Source organism: Centroberyx affinis, unplaced genomic scaffold, assembly GCF_046629955.1.
Source record: "Centroberyx affinis isolate AG114_WGS23_722 - 3 ecotype Tasmania unplaced genomic scaffold, CSIRO-AGI_Caff_v1 ptg001950l_1, whole genome shotgun sequence".
Classification (NCBI taxonomy): Eukaryota; Metazoa; Chordata; class Actinopteri; order Beryciformes; family Berycidae; genus Centroberyx; species Centroberyx affinis.
Window position 1 is genome coordinate 19,833 of NW_027280307.1, and position 18,984 is coordinate 38,816.

The 18,984-nt window shown below is 43.1% G+C and overlaps 1 protein-coding gene across 5 annotated transcripts in view; it reads right to left on the reverse strand.

Annotated features, from left to right (window-relative positions):
* The window catches only part of sun1b (Sad1 and UNC84 domain containing 1b), a 29,372-nt gene extending 10,742 nt beyond the window's left edge, over positions 1-18,630 (reverse strand). For 3 of the 5 annotated variants that reach the window (XM_071530644.1, XM_071530642.1, XM_071530640.1), the window contains exons 1-5: positions 13,058-13,263; positions 12,487-12,584; positions 1,093-1,290; positions 604-857; positions 233-259 (exon numbers count right to left, since the gene is read on the reverse strand). In XM_071530644.1, the coding sequence (XP_071386745.1) occupies positions 233-259; positions 604-857; positions 1,093-1,290; positions 12,487-12,584; positions 13,058-13,069 (589 nt within the window). In that variant the 5' untranslated portion in view covers positions 13,070-13,263. Of the gene's footprint in view, positions 1-232; positions 260-603; positions 858-1,092; positions 1,291-12,486; positions 12,585-13,057; positions 13,264-15,086; positions 15,303-18,501 lie in introns of those variants that run through there. The other 2 variants (XM_071530641.1, XM_071530645.1) reach the window with 2 other exon arrangements.
* Positions 18,631-18,984: the final 354 nt, after the last annotated feature.

Genomic DNA, 18,984 nt, shown 5'->3' on the forward strand with positions numbered 1-18,984 from the left:
GGTATGCATTATTGGAGTGGCACAGAGCATCAGTAAATATACACATGCTCGCACATCTAATCTCAGTGCCATCTAGCGTCTCATTTGGGATATTCCTGTGCGTACGTCCTTACAGATGCACCCACAGACTCTGCCCTAACTGACAAATACACAAAGCATAGGTGTTATTGAGGGGCTCTGTCATTAGCATCTCATAGGAGAGGTTAATTCTGGAAAGATTATCATTACTAACCTGCAAGTTCAGCATTGTGACCCGACCCTGGAAAAAAATAAAGCATCTGTCAGTGTGATCCAGTACACGCTCACTGACTATTATCATAAATCAATTAGTGGGTGTCTCAGGAGACTGATTACACAATATCAACCGCCTCACCATCCCCCTTGTTAACAGATATACAATTAATCAATCCCTGCCTTGCACATATCAGATTTAAATGTCATAGTTAACAGTTACACACGTCCTAAAGAGTGTACAGAAATTAAATTAGAAGGTGTCCATTTTAACTTATAAACTGTCGATGCAAGTAATGCATTGTTGGTTTTTGGCCTCAGTCTTTGCAAAAAAGTAATTTGTGGTACAATTTTCATTTTTCAGGTACTGACCCCAGTGTCCATCAACAGTGGTGGTGGTGGTGTTGGTGGTTGCGGTGACGGTGCGTTGCCTCAGGCTGGACTGGTCCAGGATGGAGGTAAGCAGGGAGGCATCGGTGTCGCAGTTGCTTTGCTGAATGCTGCTGCTGCTGCAAATAGGGGTATTAGCGGCTGAGAAGGACAAGGTTTTCCTCGGCGTGGCCGCCTGGCTCAGGGACAAAGACTGGGAGCTGGAACTGGACTGCTGCTTTCTGCTACGCACCGTCCTAGGAGAGCAGAGAGAGGGAACACATGGAGGTGTGATACGTTTTCTTGTGTGTATGCATGTAGGAGAGACATGTAGATAGGCAGGCTGACAGAAGATATAGATGTGGTCAAGCAGATAGACATATAAGTAGATGATCAGCCATTCAGACACATACATAAAAAAATTACTCTCTGGAATTTGAGTGCATTGTGTCCACTGTGTGCGAGTTTGTGTGTGTCCATTGCCAGTCTTACCGTGCCTCTCTCCTGCTGCTGGTGTAGCTGCTGCTGCTGCTGTTGTGGCTCTGGGAGTAGTCGGCCAGGCTCTCGTTGCCATAGAGACCGGCACCGGTCTGCAGACGCAGGCTCCGCCGTGACATCCTGGGTGAGTCAAACACAGGAGCAATCTGGTGCTCCTTCTCAAACTCTAAGGCTGCTGTCGAGTAGCTGGAGCTGAGAGAGAAAGGAGGGAAGAAGACAGAGACAGCAGTGAGTAAGGAGGGAATAGTTATGAGTAAAGAGAGAGAAAAGTTAGGGAGTGGGAGAGACAGTGATATGAGACAGATGGCAAGAGAAATGAGAAGAAAGTGAGTGATTGAGGGAGGAGGGGAGAGAGAGAAAAGGGGAATGGTGAAAAGAGGTATGACAGTATCACAGGGCAGGAGGTTTCATGTCTCTGCTGTAGGGAAATCAATCTGGAGATAAACAAACTCAAATACAACAGGCTTTGAGCAGACCGGAACAACTTCCAACCTCAAAAATCAATACTGACCGAGGATATCCTGTACTTTCCCCGACTTGTGGGTCGTCTCAACAAATCAACTTCAGAGAAACTTTCTTTTATGAACAAAAACAACCAAAACACAGGGACATGCAGTCCTTTTAGAAAGCACACATAGGCCCTAGATGTAATGCTGTTGTTCCCCGCAACTGCCAGCGGGTCTGACGGGAAGTGACTCATTCCATAAAACGCTGGGGAGGGAGAAAAAAAACAAGAAGAATGGGGACTGTGTGTATGGGAGACGAGCCAATTTTGGAAACTGGAAACCAGATAAGCATACCCAAGTATACAGAATGCCAAGATATTCTACTATAATTCTGAGCCAGCAGAAAGTGGAAACACACCATGAATGCTGTAAATATTGACTCTGACATGCGTTTTGTAACTGTGACTCACTGGGCCACACCCCCCGGCAGAGTAAGCACTCTGTGCCAAGGCCGACATTCCAACCCAAACTAACAGCGAACAGGCCAGCAATTGCTAAATTTGCTGAAACCACTCTAAATACCCTCTCTAAGTTGTGCCCTCTTGCCAGTGTATAAACAAACAGACAAACTATGCTAAAAGTAATAAGTGGCATAATTAGATGTGATATTGCCTATTTTTCTTTTTTTTTCCTTTTCTATCTTATCTAATTTTTGGAGACATAAAAAAATCAATCACTTCATTTAAGAGTCGTGTTTACCAGTACAAACAGTGGTCTCGTATGATCAAATATGATGTGACAAGCTGAACTGAAATGACCTCACTACATTGTATTTTCCTTGCAGGTTGTGTGCATTTGGCTCAACTAGGTCATGCAGGCTAACTCCACAGACAAGCAGGGCAGGGAGGATGAGGAGGAGGGGCAGAGCACCTTATCACTCACTGGAGGACGGAGAATCAACTTCCTGCTGTGGACACTTGAGAGGGAGGGACGTTCTTGTATAAACAAAAGCTGTTTGTTTTAAAGGAACAGCATATGGTCAGTTTCCCTTGCACAATATTGAGCGTCTCAAGGCAAAGTCTTGCAGACAGCACAATGGTGCATGTGTTATAACAGAAATTATAAACACATATAACACATATAAGGACACCCAATATACTATCAGTAATATGAATATGACTGTGCCCTGCCTTCTGTGTTTGCATGTGTGCTGTGAATGTTGCTCTCTGGCCCTGAACCCTGAGGATTACACCCTCCCACCAAGAGCCAATTATGTGCTTTACTCCTCGCTCTGCCTCCTGCCTGCCTCTTCACCTGCCGCCTCTCTAAACACACGACCAGGGCAGCACCTTTCCCTTTGTACCTCGTCAGACTGAATTTGACTAGAGCTAGCCTCTATTTGTCAGGATTTGAGCTGGCCAAGGAGTGCGTATGTAAATGTGTTTATGTATGGGTCTACATGTCCTGGTCCTTCCAGACCTGAGCCTTGTTCACATGCAATATGTGCATTCACGTGGGATATATTTTACTTATTCTCCAACACTAGTATGTCATGTTTGCTGTACCCGATCAACACGACCCTCTCATGATGTCTTTCTGTCTGCCTAGTGTCTATTCCCTAGGGCTGGGCGATATGGACCAAAAATCATATCTCTGTATTTTTAGGCTGAGTGGCGATACACAATATATATCACTTGGTATTTTCTACCAAGTGGGCTAAACGTTCAGTTGTAAGTAGAGCTGGGCGATATGGACAAAATCAAATATCACAATATTTTTTACCAAATACCTCAATATCGATTTTGCGACAATATTGTAGGGATGACTATTGGTGCTTTCACAAAATATTTACACAATGAGATTTTTGATAAAGACTAAGTGGGTAAAGGCAAATAATAGAACAGCTAGAACAGTCTGGTAAGTTCAGAAAATTACATCACTTTACTGTAATGTAGCCTTTAAAACCAGGAAAAGACAACACTTATGCCATATCACGATATTACGATATCCAAAATATAAGACAATATCTAGTCTCATATCACGATATCGATATAATATCGATATATTGCCCAGCCCTACTATTCCCTAAAATAAACCCTGAATAATCCCTGTAATACCAGGACCAGGACAAGGGACTGTTCAACAACAACTAGGCAGAGAAATGAGGGAAGGGAGCAGATTTACCACCACACAGCGCCACTGACTGCCGTGGCAAGCTCTCTCTCCGACTCCCTGTAGTAGAGAGCATGGAGACCCTGGAGGGCAAGGTCTGAGCAAGCACAGGAGTGAGATAAGAGTGTGTATCTTAGCACAGGTGTGCAGGATGTCAGCAGAACTTTCACCTTTCCGTTATATGCACTTTGCTACATGTGGCTGGACTGAGTCAAATTTGAAATTCAAATAGTCGAGGGGTGGTGCAGAGTTTGTCTTGAATGCCAAGTTTAAACTTTGGAGACAAATAACTTTTTCCACTGGGCCTTACAGCCAATGAGCTAAAAAGCAGTCAATCCAGTGTATCCAGGCTACAGTCAATGTGTGCACTATATAGACTAATTTCATAGACAAAACTAACAGCTGCTGTGGTGCACATACACACTCTAACAAGCACTGCACACACACATGCTGTGGCTGCAGGGAACACTGCAGAGTTAATAAGGCAGCTAGCCTCTAGTCTACGCCCTGAGCCAAGGCACTCCTCTTCCACAGCAGTATGTGTACGCATGCTCACACACATCTTAGTTTATCACACCAGTACACAATGATGCAGCATGCATTTGTAATGCCATTGACTCGTTGCCTGAGGCTTTGGAGGCCCAGGTAGGGCAGGGCAGGGTGTGTCTGAGAAAGGGAAGAGGCTTGTCTGTCTGTATAGCCTACAGCAAGGCAGGAACGTTAATGTAACCCTCTGCTCTACCTGGCAAGTAATGGACACTCTGTCACACAGCTCTTTATTTTAACAATGCAGCAGCCAAAACCCTGTCTGGATTATACAAAATTAAACAGTTAATATTGTGTTGGCAAACATGCCCTCCATATTATATCACCATTAAGCACACGTGCTCAACAAACTAAAACAATGTCAAAGAATTAGAGGCTGTTCAGATCCCAGCCTGTCACATTAGAAGAAGCTGTAAACAATGTCTCACTTGTTTGCAAACCCATTTCAGTTGTTCCGGGTCTGCGAATCGATCTGTGTGCCTCTCTCTCCCAGGCTGCCCCCACGGCCCACGTCAATGATATAAATAGAGGTGGACACTGTGCGTGAGGAAGCGAGTGCAGAAGAGACAGACAGAAAGGCAGAGATTTATGGAGAAAAAAAGAGACACATCCATCCTGACACTGCCTGGAATCTCTCCTTACATAACACCAGCTTTGATACCCAGTCTTCCCACACTCAGTGGGCACTGCCAGCTCTATTATAACTCATAACTGCACAGAGAGAGAATCAGATCACATAAGATTTACAAATTTTACAAATAAATTTACATTTAGATTTTAGTCATTTAGTGGACACTCTTACACAGACTGACATACAACAAACAAGCAGGTAGGGGATCAGTGTCTGCCAGTACAGGCCATTCTCTCCAACCATAACTACCACCGTTATGTGAGTTTACTGGAACAGATTAATTCAACAAGTAGGCTTACACATTTAGTACTAAGTTGACTCCATTCACACCTGGTATTAAAATGGGATCTGTGTGTGGATAAGGAAAAGTGCACGTTAATGCACAGTGCAAATGCACACAGCAAGCATTGCACTCGGAATGTGATCGGATCTGCCAGCGGATCTCAGCCAGTCAGCCAGGTGTAAATGCAACATGAAGAGTGTGTTTGCATTAGTAAGAAAGTATCTGCCCATGGGGTAGAAACGGCATCACCGCGGCCTGCCAGGATAACGTACCCTGGAGCCAACAAGAAACTTGATTTTTTGATAGCAGTGTGTGTGTCACAGCAGGCACCAACACAATTGCGGCAAAAATGATTTGTCGTTTCTGTTGCCTCCTACTAGAGTCGTAGACAGAAGAAAATAACCCTTTCCATGACCAAGGAAGAGTAAGTAAGGCTATACAGTAATATCAACTCTGGTGACCTTATACCTACCATGTTTGGTTTATTGACATGTGCCACCTCCCCACCTGCTTTGCATAATGTACGCAAAAAATTAAATCCTATCACAGTGTAGAAAATGCAAACAACGAGAAATAACATAAATACCAGGTGTAAATGAAGTTGTGTTGATTTAAACAAATATTTTTGTATGGGTGCTGCCAGAGCTAAATGCATTAGGGAAGAGCTCCCAAAAGAGGTTTGGAGCATAACTGCATAAAAACCCACTTGACTTGAAAACTGAATAAATGTTTACTGAATCTAATCAGAAAAAGTCCATGGAACAACTGATTTCTTCTGCTATCTGCCCGGCTTCCCCAGAGAGCAAAACAGTTAAGATGAACAAGATCACCTTTCTGCTAATGTTAAAAAGGCATGGAAACTGATCTGATAGGGGCTGAGAAGCAGCAAGTCTGAGGTCTCTGAGAAGTTCAGAGATGCAAGTCTAGTACCTACTGCAGCGAGATCAATTAGTAAAACACTCGACCCCCCTAGCCCCGACCCCAGGAAGGAAAACATTGGCTTCTGTCTGCGGTGGACACACACACACACACACACACACACATACACAGCGCTTAGACAGATTATAGAAACCACGTGGGCTGTAAATCTCAGCTCCAAAACCACAAGTGTGGTTAGAAAAGCGTACCAGAAAACGCAAGCGCGCACACACAGACACACATAAAGAGGAAAAATCTTTTTTTACAAGAAGGGGCGTGTTGTTCTCAACGAAACTCCTAGGTGGAGCAAAAACTGCCAGTCAAAACAATTTTTAAAAAATAACATGTTAGGCAGTACCTACTGCATGTGTTAAGTAGGACAGAAGTGACCCATGTTACCAATGAGATTTGATGCTAGTGTCTAACCATTAACCATTTGCCACATATATATATATATATACACACACAACAAAATTGGCTGGTTCACCTCACCTTGCTAAATGTAAACAAAACCTGTAGATATTTGACACAACTTCTATGACACAACTTCTATGACATTTTCTATTGGCAACTTTGTAAGTCACCTATTGAAAAGGAATAAGATTGGTACACTCAATCCAATCACAACAACATAAATGATGTTTTCTCCCTCATCTCTAATACACAGCATAGAATATGAGACGTGGGACAATGCAAACGCAAACACATTTGAGGCAAACATACTGTATCTACATCTCCATTGGTTAGATAAGTGATAAAAACAAACGTACCTACAGAGACTCTGGATGATCTAGCCTGGCCTAGCGAGGCACAGCGTAGTATCAGAGTTTCCCATTGCCAAAAGCTGTTCTGAGCTCCTCCCTAGAACACTGTTGCACCACTCTCAGCGTTTACTGAAATTAGACTTCAATAAACTTATTTTTCCTGAAAATCAGATCTGGAGAGCCTCTGGTGGTCTACGGGGAAAACCCCAAATCAGAACACAGTATCCGGATACATAGCATGCCCTGCCTTCCTGTTTCCTAAAACCATTACAGAGTAGAGAAAGTCTTCTTTCCCCTGAGGTGCTGGGGCCTATATTTACCAGAGGCCAGGGACTGGGAGGCTGGGACAGAGCAGAGAGCCCTCATGTTTCCATCTGGCTATCTCTGGGTGGGTAGAAATTGGCACTGTGATTAGGATCGCTCCAGCCCACCCTCATTTTCCCTCCCACAGACAGCACTTCTTTTCCCTCCTCTCTCTCTGTGGTGTCCTACACTCTCCAAACGTTGAGTGCGCCGTTTCATGTTGCCGTGGTTGCCATGGAGACTACTCCAAACAGCTCTCTAGCCTGAGAGTGAGAGAGAATGTGATCAGCAGCAGAGGCTGGGCTTTTACTACTTCCAACGGACAAATGCCGTCACACGAAACCAGAGCACAAGGCTAGCTGGCACAGAGACAAAAATGCCTCTGAAATGTCCCTTACAGTCAAATACCTCAGTGCATGTCCGATTTGACTGTGACATCTAAGGAGATGTGTTCCGTTTTAAAATTCATATTCACCAAGGCACTGTTTATCGTCGGAACTTGGAAAGCAGGAAACAGCCATAGAAATGTCTTCATTGCTGTGAGTTTAGCCCTCATGGCACAGGCTGGCTCACAATCATCCAGCTGCTGTCATTTAACTGTTTGGAGCTTGACCAGTGGTGCATGTACTGAGGCACACTCACACCAGATGTCACAACAACTGTGACTGCAGCATGGACAACAATTGCCCAACTGGCACTCGGTACACAGACCTCTAGCCTGCTTTGGGTACGCCCTTGAACCTCGTCTTGCAAAGCGTGACATTTATGCCCAAACATGACAGGACCAACTGAGTTCACGCTGGGAAGAAATTTTCAATTATTCATTTGGATTCATGTTAGATTCAGATTCAAATACAGTACTGCAAAATATTGGGTTTAGTGAAATTTCTGGCTTAGCTGGTTTTAGGGTTGTAAAAAGCTATTTGACCCCTGGGCTCAGTTTGTATTTGAACTGTACTTGACCAGGCCTAGGTGTTACTTGTAAGGCCTAGCCCTTTTAAGTTATCACATTTCTTATCTGTTCTCCAATTTCTTACCTTTTTATCTACTGCTGCTGTCCAGACAGCTATTATACCATTGTCTCTAATCACTAGTACTGCTTACTACTGTCACAGTTCAGGTATCACTTATGAGGGAAAACACTGCCTACAACCAGAGGCCCTGTTGACCCACTTCCACTGACTGATCATGAAATATGGAGGGGCGTCATTACACACCATGCACACAGAGACACACACCACTGCTTTGTGTAAGGCCAGGGTCATAGTTGGTCTGTCTTTGAATTAGTGGTGCAGCTCAAAGAGGGGGCGAACTAGATAGTGTGAAGCACGACTGTACCACTTTCCTAGTAGGATGCAAAGTATTAAACTTTATTCGCCACAAATGCACAAATGCCTTTCCCCCTCCAGTTTAAGATTAATAAAATTCCCCGTCCAGTTTTTTCAGGCCGGTCCAGGGTTTCAAACGGAGGACCTTCCGGTCACAAACCAGCTTCTGTAAATTCTAGACCACTGCTGGCCCTTTAAGTGTGTATTTGACTGTGTGTTTGTTTACTAAATCCCAGTCTATATGGCAGTTAGACCTACAGGATGCTAGAGAAAGAAATGAAGGAGAAATTATGAGGTTACACATTTATTCAAATGAAGGCATTTCCATGTACTGTACAAGCAGCTCTCACCACCTTTTTCCCTGTGGGCGTATGTGTAGTACATTACTGACTTTCAGTCAACAGAACTTAGCTTTGTGCAAACAGCTTAACTGTGCATATGAAGGTTTAACTTTTTCCTTCTACAAAGCTATTAATCCTTTTTAGGAAGAAAAAAGATTAGGCTACCTGATGCACTGCTATGCATTTCAAAAATACAGATGACTGCCTCAGAAATATCACTTGTGATGGAAGTCACTTACCATTTGTGACAAGCAAAGGTCTAAGTGAGTTTTACTTTCATGCCAGCAATCATTTTGCCAGACAACATGTTACATTTTTCAAAATGGAGGATATCATTTTGTGGAGAAAAAGCTTTCTTCAAGTTTCATGATGTAAAATTGAGACTTTGTAACTTTGTAATGCCAGTTACAATGAAATATAAGACCAATTTTGTAACTGAATTAGATATGAAAATAAACTTATCAGAATTGGCCTGAATGACTGGGCGCACCCAGTAACCGCAACATTTTTAAGTCCTCTAAAATTAAAGACTTAAAATGCTAGATTTAACCATATTCAAGACCTTTTTAAGGCTTTGCAGTTAGATAATATGATTCAAGACATTCCTTTTTCAGGATCTGCACACACCCCAAGGATTTTTTTCTTCATTGTGATACAGATATGGACCTATCCAATAACAAGCGTATCAATACGAATGTTGGGCCACTCTGTTTAAGAAGCTCCTCCTTAACGGGCCTTCTGTGTGTCAGACAATATCTAGCTGTATATCTGGCCAGTGTGTATGGGGTGAAGCCTTGTGGACTCCCTTACTGAAAACACTGGCTCAACCCCCTTCAAAAGCAGCAAAAAGGAGAATAAGAGCACCTGGGAGGAAGTGAGAGAGCACAGAAACCTCCCATTACACAAGTAAAGACCGTGTTAGGTTATAAATATACCAATGAAAGCTTTTTCCTCACTGCTTAATGAATATTCACTTAGTTACAATGGTCTTACATTGGCAATTAACGCACAGTTGGTGGTCTAAGTTGTGATGGTCTCTCCCTTCAACTGGGCACGTTCTCCCTGGTATGTGGGGGGCTCTAAAAAGCTTCCAGTGTGGATGGAAACGGAACGTGATTGGTTGGCCTCTCTCTCTCTCTCTCTCTTTGACCACTCAATGCTACAAACTTGTCTCTGGTCTTTTGAGTTTTGACAACAGATGGGCCAACGGTCTCTGTCACCTGACTCCATCCGTCTCTGCACTGTTCTCTCTCATTCATTGAAGGACACCCCCCACACCAACCCCATCCCTCTGATAGGTTGATATTTCTGAACTTCTTGAACAAGCAGCAATACAGTGGCGATTACTGTCAAGCTGTCCCACCATTTCCTTAAAAAATACACCAAGACAAAGACATGTAATGGTCTTCTGTTAGTTGAGATATTTCTCTCTCAAGGGAGCCAAGAATCATCGGTCTTTCAGCTGTAGTAAACAGGCTTATAAAAGCCACAGATCTCTCAACCAGATAGTCGAGAAGCATAAACTATTAGTCTAATCCTGGGATCAGTGCCATGCTAGTGACCGAGGTTCATTAATAGTTTCTCAGCTGACTGCATACAGAGGAACACGATTAGCTTGTTCCAGCCTTTCAGTCGACCTGTCACATTCCAGTAATGTGTCAAACAGGCTTTTTTACTTTCATCTTGCTTTGCCTCACTCCACAGGGTGACTCAAGACCGGTTACCAAGGCTGGATTTCACATTGCTGGATTGCGCTATGTGTGTTAGAAAGTTGACCCAGAATCAAGATTATGGAAAGATATGTCTGTTGTCCTGTTTTATTTTATTTTTTGAATGTGGCATAGATACATAAGACCCAGCAGATAATTCGGCCCTCAATGCTTTTGCAGTACTGCAAAAATCAATGAACCATCCCCAATATTACTCTGCTATTCTCCATCACCAACGTGACAACACCAAATAGGCAAATTCACATTGTGACTCAATGCCACTCCAACAACCAATAAAACTATATGAGCTGCTGCATCAAATATAGAATGCAACTAATATAAGTGTCACACAACCTAAGAGAATTGAGCCTGAACTTGTGGGGACACAGTTACTCTGCTGACTGAGGTTTTCTTTTCAGTATAGGTGCATTTCTCAAAGACATAGTTGTAAATCTAATGAGAGGGCAGGCTGTTTGTTGAAACACGCTTGCGCACCTTTACGAGACTTTCATACTCTCACTTAAATGATTACAGGCTTCTGCTTGCAAAAGTCATGCAACATATTTCTCTTACCCTAATGTGAGAATCTGAGCAAAGTGATATTTCACCGCTTGGCCTACACACCCAGATTCCTTTCTCCACTTTTTGAGCCGGAGGCATCGGTAGTGACAGCAATGAAGACAACCACATTCCATCACATGCAGACTCTCCTGTTGGAGTGCCAACCACACCTTAATGTCCTGGGATGAGCATCCGAGGAGAAAGAAGACAGATACGAGATGGGAGAGGTTGATGTGACAGCAATGGTATCTATATTCAACACGGACTGTCCTGCCTTGAACTAACCAAACAAAGACAATAGTGTGCAAAGCAGACTAGGTGCACCTTGGTTCTACAATCTCAGAATTGTATGGACAGGGGCAGCTTGGCATATGCTTTGTTTTTACCCTGTATAAAACTCCCTTATTTCCCATTAACTATGCAAGCGCGTGCACACGCACCATTAGGCCGAATCATGGGGCAGATTCATCGAAACCACAACCACAGGATTTTTTCTTTAGTGCAGGCATGAACTTATTAAAGAGACCTCAGGAAGATAAAAAAAACCCAACAACAACAATGTATCAACAAAAGTAACGGAGAGATTTTATCATATTTTAAACCATGATCTTTTATTGATCCTTTGTATGTAATTCATTGTATGTTATGTCCTGTTTTTTATATCTGGACCTTGAGTCTGAAATAAAGTTTGAATGAATGAATGAATTAGCATTTCATGCTGCAATTATGCTTGTAGCCAATTTCCCGCTACTTTAAAGTGGGAAGCTAATAGTCTGCATGATCAAAGCACTCAGGTCAGGTGAGAGACACAGGACTTGGTTACTGATGCAAGGAAAATCCTAAAGGTAATATAAGCTCAAGCTTTTGTCACTGGAGAGACCTGGAAAGAAACCATGGAAGAGAAACAGCATGCAAGTAGCGAATGTAAAACAGCCTCTGGTCTAATACAGCAGACTAGACATTCTACTACATTAAAACTATGTCGTAATAAGCCGAGTGAACGGACAACAGCGTTGCATATAATTACATGAGATGGCTGACAGGATTCAATAGCACACTCTTTTAAGGCAGAATAAGACAATAACTGACTGTGTGGGCAAGGAGGGAAGACTGATGATAACCATAACCAACATCTGGAAACTATCTGAAACATGGAATGAGTTGCTGGTCGAGGACATTTCCAACATGCAGAGAGCTACGATGCACTTGCAAAGGCCTAAAATTGATTCAAACGCAGCAGCAGGGACTCAAGGACAATTTTCATTTCAATCTAAGTCAATTCCCCGGACAGCCTGGAGTCACAGCAGATAGGCAGAGTGTGACTGAAGTGCCACAGGCCTGAATGTTTGATGCTGCAGCCAGCGCAGCACAGCGGGGAGGTCTCACCTGAGAGAGTAGGTATAGCCGGTGTTCTCTGGAGCACACTGTGGTGGCGTGTATGTGTGCAGCTGGGAAAAATCCATGGTCATTCTTCTCTGTTTAGACTGCAAGAGTTGGGGCGCAAGGGATAGGACTCTTTAGGCCATAGCCGAGATAGGGGGATAACCAGCACAAACAGCACAAACAGACTCACACATACACAGCAACACAAAGCCATTCAGTTGCAAAATCCCATGCACTGCCATATTCAGCCTGTCTCCTGATTTTAGACATTTCATAATCCGGTCAAAATAGGTCTGCTAATGAGCTCAAGCTCTGCCTCAGGGTAATTATCATTTAAACAAGACTTTAAATACAATGCTACACTGGTAAACTCCCTGCCTCTCCCAAAATCAACTGTAGCCGTATTCACTGGGCTGCTCTCCAAGAAAACACAACCACCAGTTACTGCTACGCTGTACAATAATTTCAAAAAGCCCAGCCCAGGCAGTCACTAATGAGAACTGCTGGACATTCCCGTTCCCCAGGAGCACAACAATACTACTGTGGCTCTGCCTGTGGACGAGACTTGGCCGACCTCTTCCTGCATCCTGGCTCCGGCTGGTTGTTGACGAGGGCTACGGACGCCAGTGGGGCTGTAATGAATGACTTGTCTCTTCTTCTCCGATCAGCAAACAGACAGCAACTGACAGGACTGGCTGGCAGAGATGGGACTGAGATAATGACGATCCTCTCTCTCTTTGTATTGAGCAGATTTCTCACCAGGACATCTATTCCAATACTGACTGAGTGAGTAAGCTCCACACACAGAAAAAGCAGTAGCCTAACAAAACCAAAAACAGCCAAGGGTGGGGCTAAGTTTAGGTAATGGGCGGGAAACAGCTGGCCCAGAGGGTTGAGCTTCTCAACAGTTAAACTTATACTGCATGAACATGCTGTCCAAATCTCTTTGTTATGAAACAAAGCAAGTGTCCATAATCTATTAGGGTGTCATTCCAAATTGCATACAAGTGTGTAATAGCACCAGGTAAGTGCCATTTGTCTTAGAAGCCTGGTTCTAGTAGATCACAAAAGTAACATAATTAAATCCAGATAAAGAATAAAGATGTTTGGCTTGAACTGAGGTGATTCTAGCCAATATAGGCTAATCCCCATCCAAAGTGCTACTGCTCTCAAAAACATAAAAAAAAATAGGTGCCATCTGACCTATGACTGTTTGAATGACTCAGACCCTCTGGTCATAGGAAGTTGCTTATCATGTTGCCAATCATGTATCTATGCTAACAAGTTGCTCACTTTCTTCACACTTCCTAAGCAATGCTGACATAACAGCCATCAAGGGAACTCCTCCAGGCAACTTGTAGACAAGACAGCCATTCGATCAAACAGGCAGAGATGATGAAAGGAGGGAGCGCCAGATTTCCCAAAATCCAGCACAAAAATCTGAGGACCCGTAATCTTAATCAGAGTTAAAATCCGCTTTGAACTCTTAAGGCCAAAAAGAGGGATAAATAGAAACAAATAGGCAAAAGCCAAACGGACTACTTTAATTCAGCCAGGATTAGTGTTTTTTTTGGCTTGCCAACTGGTACAACCAGTGCAATGAATCATGATGCAGACACTGAATGTGGGCATTTTAATGTGAAATACCAACCTCCTACCTGAACTGCACTATGGGCTAGAATTAGGGTTAGAGTTGTGTAAAATGCACTCAGTACCTATATGAGGCCAGCACATAGGCATCAAACTTTGCTTTAGCAAAACTGGGGTGAAAACTCTCAACCACCAGCCTGACTGAATTATAGTCTGGACATTAAGTACTACTAATAAAGAGTGTGTTATGTTCCACAGATTTTGTTTTTGCATGTGAATGAACCTTACATCGTTAAACTCTCCTTGGGACACTGCCCATGGGAACTGGATTTAAATAATAATTCAGGAGACAGGCTGAACAATATCACAACACGCAGACCCCCCCAAACACACAGTCTAAACAGTGACATGTTATACAGTGACAGCTTTCTCATGACTTTGCATCTCCTCGCACGTCTGTTTTGTTTTGCGGGCTCCTTTACGCAAACCTGCTATGAGGAACATGAACAATTGCGCCTGTGGTTGGTCCACCTCAGTCTAAACAGCGTTTCAGAGCGGTCCCGTTTAAAACATTGATTTCAAGGCTCATAGTGACTACAGATATTCTCTGCCCAAATGACATATAAGCCCAGTTATACTCTCAAATTGCCTAATGCTAAATTTAGACGCCATGTATTTGGACAACGCAGTCACTCATGAAAGCACTGACTTACGGCGCACTATTCCCATCTCTTATCATACGGGTGTAATTAACATTACGCTGTCAATATACGCACTTACTGGCCACTACAAATGTTGGATATAACATTTTAAGTGTCTGATAATGTCGCAGGTCTATAAAAATCGCTTTCAAAATGAGGCCTGACATTGCGTTCGCTGTCAAAACAGTTGTGGGTAAAGGAGCCCAGCAAGGGCAAAATATAAAATTAAATGGCTACAAACATCTAATTTCACCACTAAATGCATAAATAAAGCAATGTATAGGTGTTATCTAGAGTATCGCATCCACTTGCCCGTGTGGTGAGAGTCCATGTATGTTGTTATTCTTTATGAGCGTAATCCAAAGGAACAAGATCCACACATTACTATCATGGAAGATGCGCAAACTTCTGCCCGCATCCCGACGCTTCTATCCAAGATATAAAAGCCCAGAGGGTATTCAATACTCCGGATTCACGGATCCCCGCAGCAGTATTTTTCCCGTGGACAGACAGACACAAAAGTTTGCAAGTAGCTAGTGAGTGTTATGCTCATGCACAACAAGCAGATTTCCAAAATGGCTTCCCAGGCGTAACAAAGCCAGAAGGATCGCTGCCGAGCTGATCCTCCCACTCCCAGGCCCTCTATTGTCGGCCAGGGCGCACACTTTAAATCTATTGGAGGAAAAAGCAACATTACTGCAACGCCATGCGCTGGGCTGCTGCTTGCGCTCCGTGCTTTGAGAGGAATATTATTTTAAGTAATATTGAACCGTGATGGGGACTCAGTTCACTGATGCCTAGGCTCCCTGCATCAAAAATCAGTCGCCACCAAATCTTCTAAACCAGCTTATATCGCATTAATGTCTGAAGACAATAGGAGCACTGACCGATGACTGACAACATGTTATTATTTGGTCAATTTAATACATTATAAGACGTATGTATCCAAACTATCTTCCACAAATGCAGAGGGGAGGGTACATTGGTCCTGAGTGCTCCCTATATATAATTATTATTATATTATTATAATTATAACATATGGCTTCTGGCATTTTTGTTGATTTTTGCTCTCCACTATACTGTTAAAAAGCACAAGATTTGGACTCACAGATAGGCGAAGGTATGGCCAGTGCTATATCTTGCTGTATACCCAGTTGATGCCCATGGAACCATGTAGGAAAATTGCTCACAACTCATTGCTAGACGACAACATACTGTAATGCACATTCTGAGAGTAAGAAGAAGAAAAGTTGGAATCAGGAAGTAATGTTGCAATATTATGACATATTACTCAGCTATGGTGAACCAACACAGCAAGAGAAGTAAGCTCCCACAGCTCAAGAAAAAGCTCATTTTACTCAAAACAGCACACAACATTCCAGATAAATATAGTGCAACAAGCTGCTGTGTAACCCAAACTGGGATCAAATCAGGGATGGACGTGGAAACAAAACAAAGTGCACAAAAGAATACAATATTTTTTAACCTTTATTTATCCAAGTGGACTGAGCATGCTTGCTCTTTTGCAGCAGTACCCTGCTTCACATTCACACATTTCCACAATTTGACAACTGGGAGCTGCCCAGTACAACCACAGTCTTCTACTGTTGGACGCCGAGTAGTTCTACTGGAGCAGATGAGGGTTACTTGCCTTGCTCAAGGGAACATCAGCAGTAATTGTTAGTGGAGGGACGAGCATTACTCACTCACTTTCCCCACCCACATTTTAAAAGCTGGTGTGGGTGTTTGAGCCGGCGACCTTCCCATCACAAGCTTGTTTCTCTAACCTCTAGGCTACTGCCACCCAAAATAGATAATCACACAAAGAAGACGCAGGAGTAGCAAAAACAATGCAAGTGAAGCACAGCTAATGTAGAACAAACAAATAACACATGACATAGCGATCAACAGTGCTAACTCGGTATCATCATATAAATGTAATGCATCTGTATGTGGAATGTGAAAAACCCATTGGAATATAAATCTTCCTTGTTCTATTGCTCTTGGAGCTTGGGATCATGATAATATAGTGCTTCATTTTGGCCAAAAGATAAAACACTGAAAACTATTAGCAGGCAGCTGCAGACATAAAAACATGTGTTCAGAATACAGACAGATAAGGCATACACAAATATCACTGGTACACTGCAGTCAGACTCGCACTTGTATTGCCACCAGTAATAGGTCAATAATTTTACCAAATCAAACAAACAATCTCCTTTACAGTCAAATCCAGATCAACAATAATCACACTGCTTAGTGTAGGAGAACCGTATTACTTATATATCTTATCTTATCCACAGGGAGGAAAGGGAGCAAGGAGTCAGCCAAAACTGAAAAAAAAAAAAAACTGTATCCTATTGTGTTGCAGAGGCAGGGTGGCCTAGTGATTAAAAGGGACCGCCCTTCAACCGTCAGAGGTTCAAGTCCCAACAACAAGTAAGTCACTGGATCCTTACCAGCTCTAGAGGTGCTGCTCTATAGCTGACCCTGACCTTTGACCTCACTGCAGCAGGGCAAGTGAAAAGGGAATTTCTCTGCAGGGACCAATAAAGTATCACATTAGTACTATTATACCTATTGATATAGACATATTTGAATCATAACTGCACTGCTGGAGAGCAAAGAGGCTTGGCCGAGGCGCCATCTACCGGCCAGCACTTTGTTCACAGACTGGACTCAATCACACTGTGACCTTTGGACGTCAACGGCAGAAGGCGGGCTGTGCCTCTGCCAAAGAGTACACAACCAAGATAGTTCACATCCTACTCCTGACCACGGAAAGCCTTGTCCGCTAGACGGGAACAGCGTAGGGGCGGGAAATCACCTCGCGCATGCTTATAACTTTCTGAATTTAAGATATATTTTGTTTTGGGCAGTCAGCTAAGCTAGCAGAATAGCTAGCCAATGCATACTGCCGCAAATAATTGCAAAGAGAACCCATAAACATTCATTGCTAACATCACCATACTAGCTACGCATTCACAAAACACAAATACCCGCTGAAGAATTTCTTTTACTGATTTAAAGACATGTGAGACTCTCACGGCTGGGCCAATAGCTTGCTAAGATCTTAAACATTATGCTGTTTGCTGAACCAAATAAGCCTCTTGCAGAAAAAATGCCAGCCAACAAAAAGCGGTGTAGTCAGACCGACGGGATTTAAGCGAAGACGGAGGTCAGCACAAGTGAAACCTCTCGCTTCGCCTGGATGCTGCTTTCTGCCTTTGCTGATGTGAAGTTCAAGGAAATAGTCATCTGACAAGCAGGAGATGTCAACTTTCAAGTTATATTTGATTATTTTAAATTTGACGGCTTGCTTTAATTCAATTTAATTACCAATCATTGTAATTAAATCAGAGAGGGGTACAGTTAATACATAAACAAACTGTCAGCATTCATTCACCAAGGTGCACCACAAGAAATTGTCTCACTCTGCTCTGGTCAGAGAGGACAGAAAACAAGCTGAAGTGAGTCTACCTGCCCTCTTATCAGTAAAACCTCTGCAGATAAGCACACAGGAGAAGTCATGCTGTACAAAAAGTCCACGAAGACACAACACGTTTCCCCATAAAACAGCTTATATGACTGCCGAACAAAACGTTTACTATCAGCAAACTTAAACTACGAGATGACTTGTAACCAAGTTAGCTTCTAGACCCAGACAAAACAGTTCAGGCACATGCGGAATTAACTTACATGTCAATACAAACGTTAGACTACTCACATTCTACTGCGGAGTGTTGAGGGTAAATCCTGGTGACTGTTTACCAAATTGGCTTTATCTCGTGGTTAAACTTAAACTTATTAAACCTTTGCAAACTGTTGCACGTTTCTTCCTCCTGAAAAAAGGACCTTGCTGTCTCTAACGTTCGCCTTTCCCGCACACAGTAATATTTTCCGCTGTGCGAGACCAACGTCACGTGCGTCAATCCTTTTATGGTAAAAATGACCAAATATGGGTTCTGTCAAACCTGGTGGTCGCCGTTCCAGTGGGCTAAACAGCGCCCCTTAGTGGCTGGTCACAAACTATTAACATAAAATAAAATAAAATAAAACACCACTACTGCTACTTCTACTACTGCTACTACTAAGATCCCTTTTTCCTGGCCGTGCCCCCTCCAGGTCAGGTAGCACAGGTCAGGTACAGAAGAGTGTACCTGGTAGGGATTCAGTGACTTGCTCAAAGACACTTCAGAAGGGCAGATGT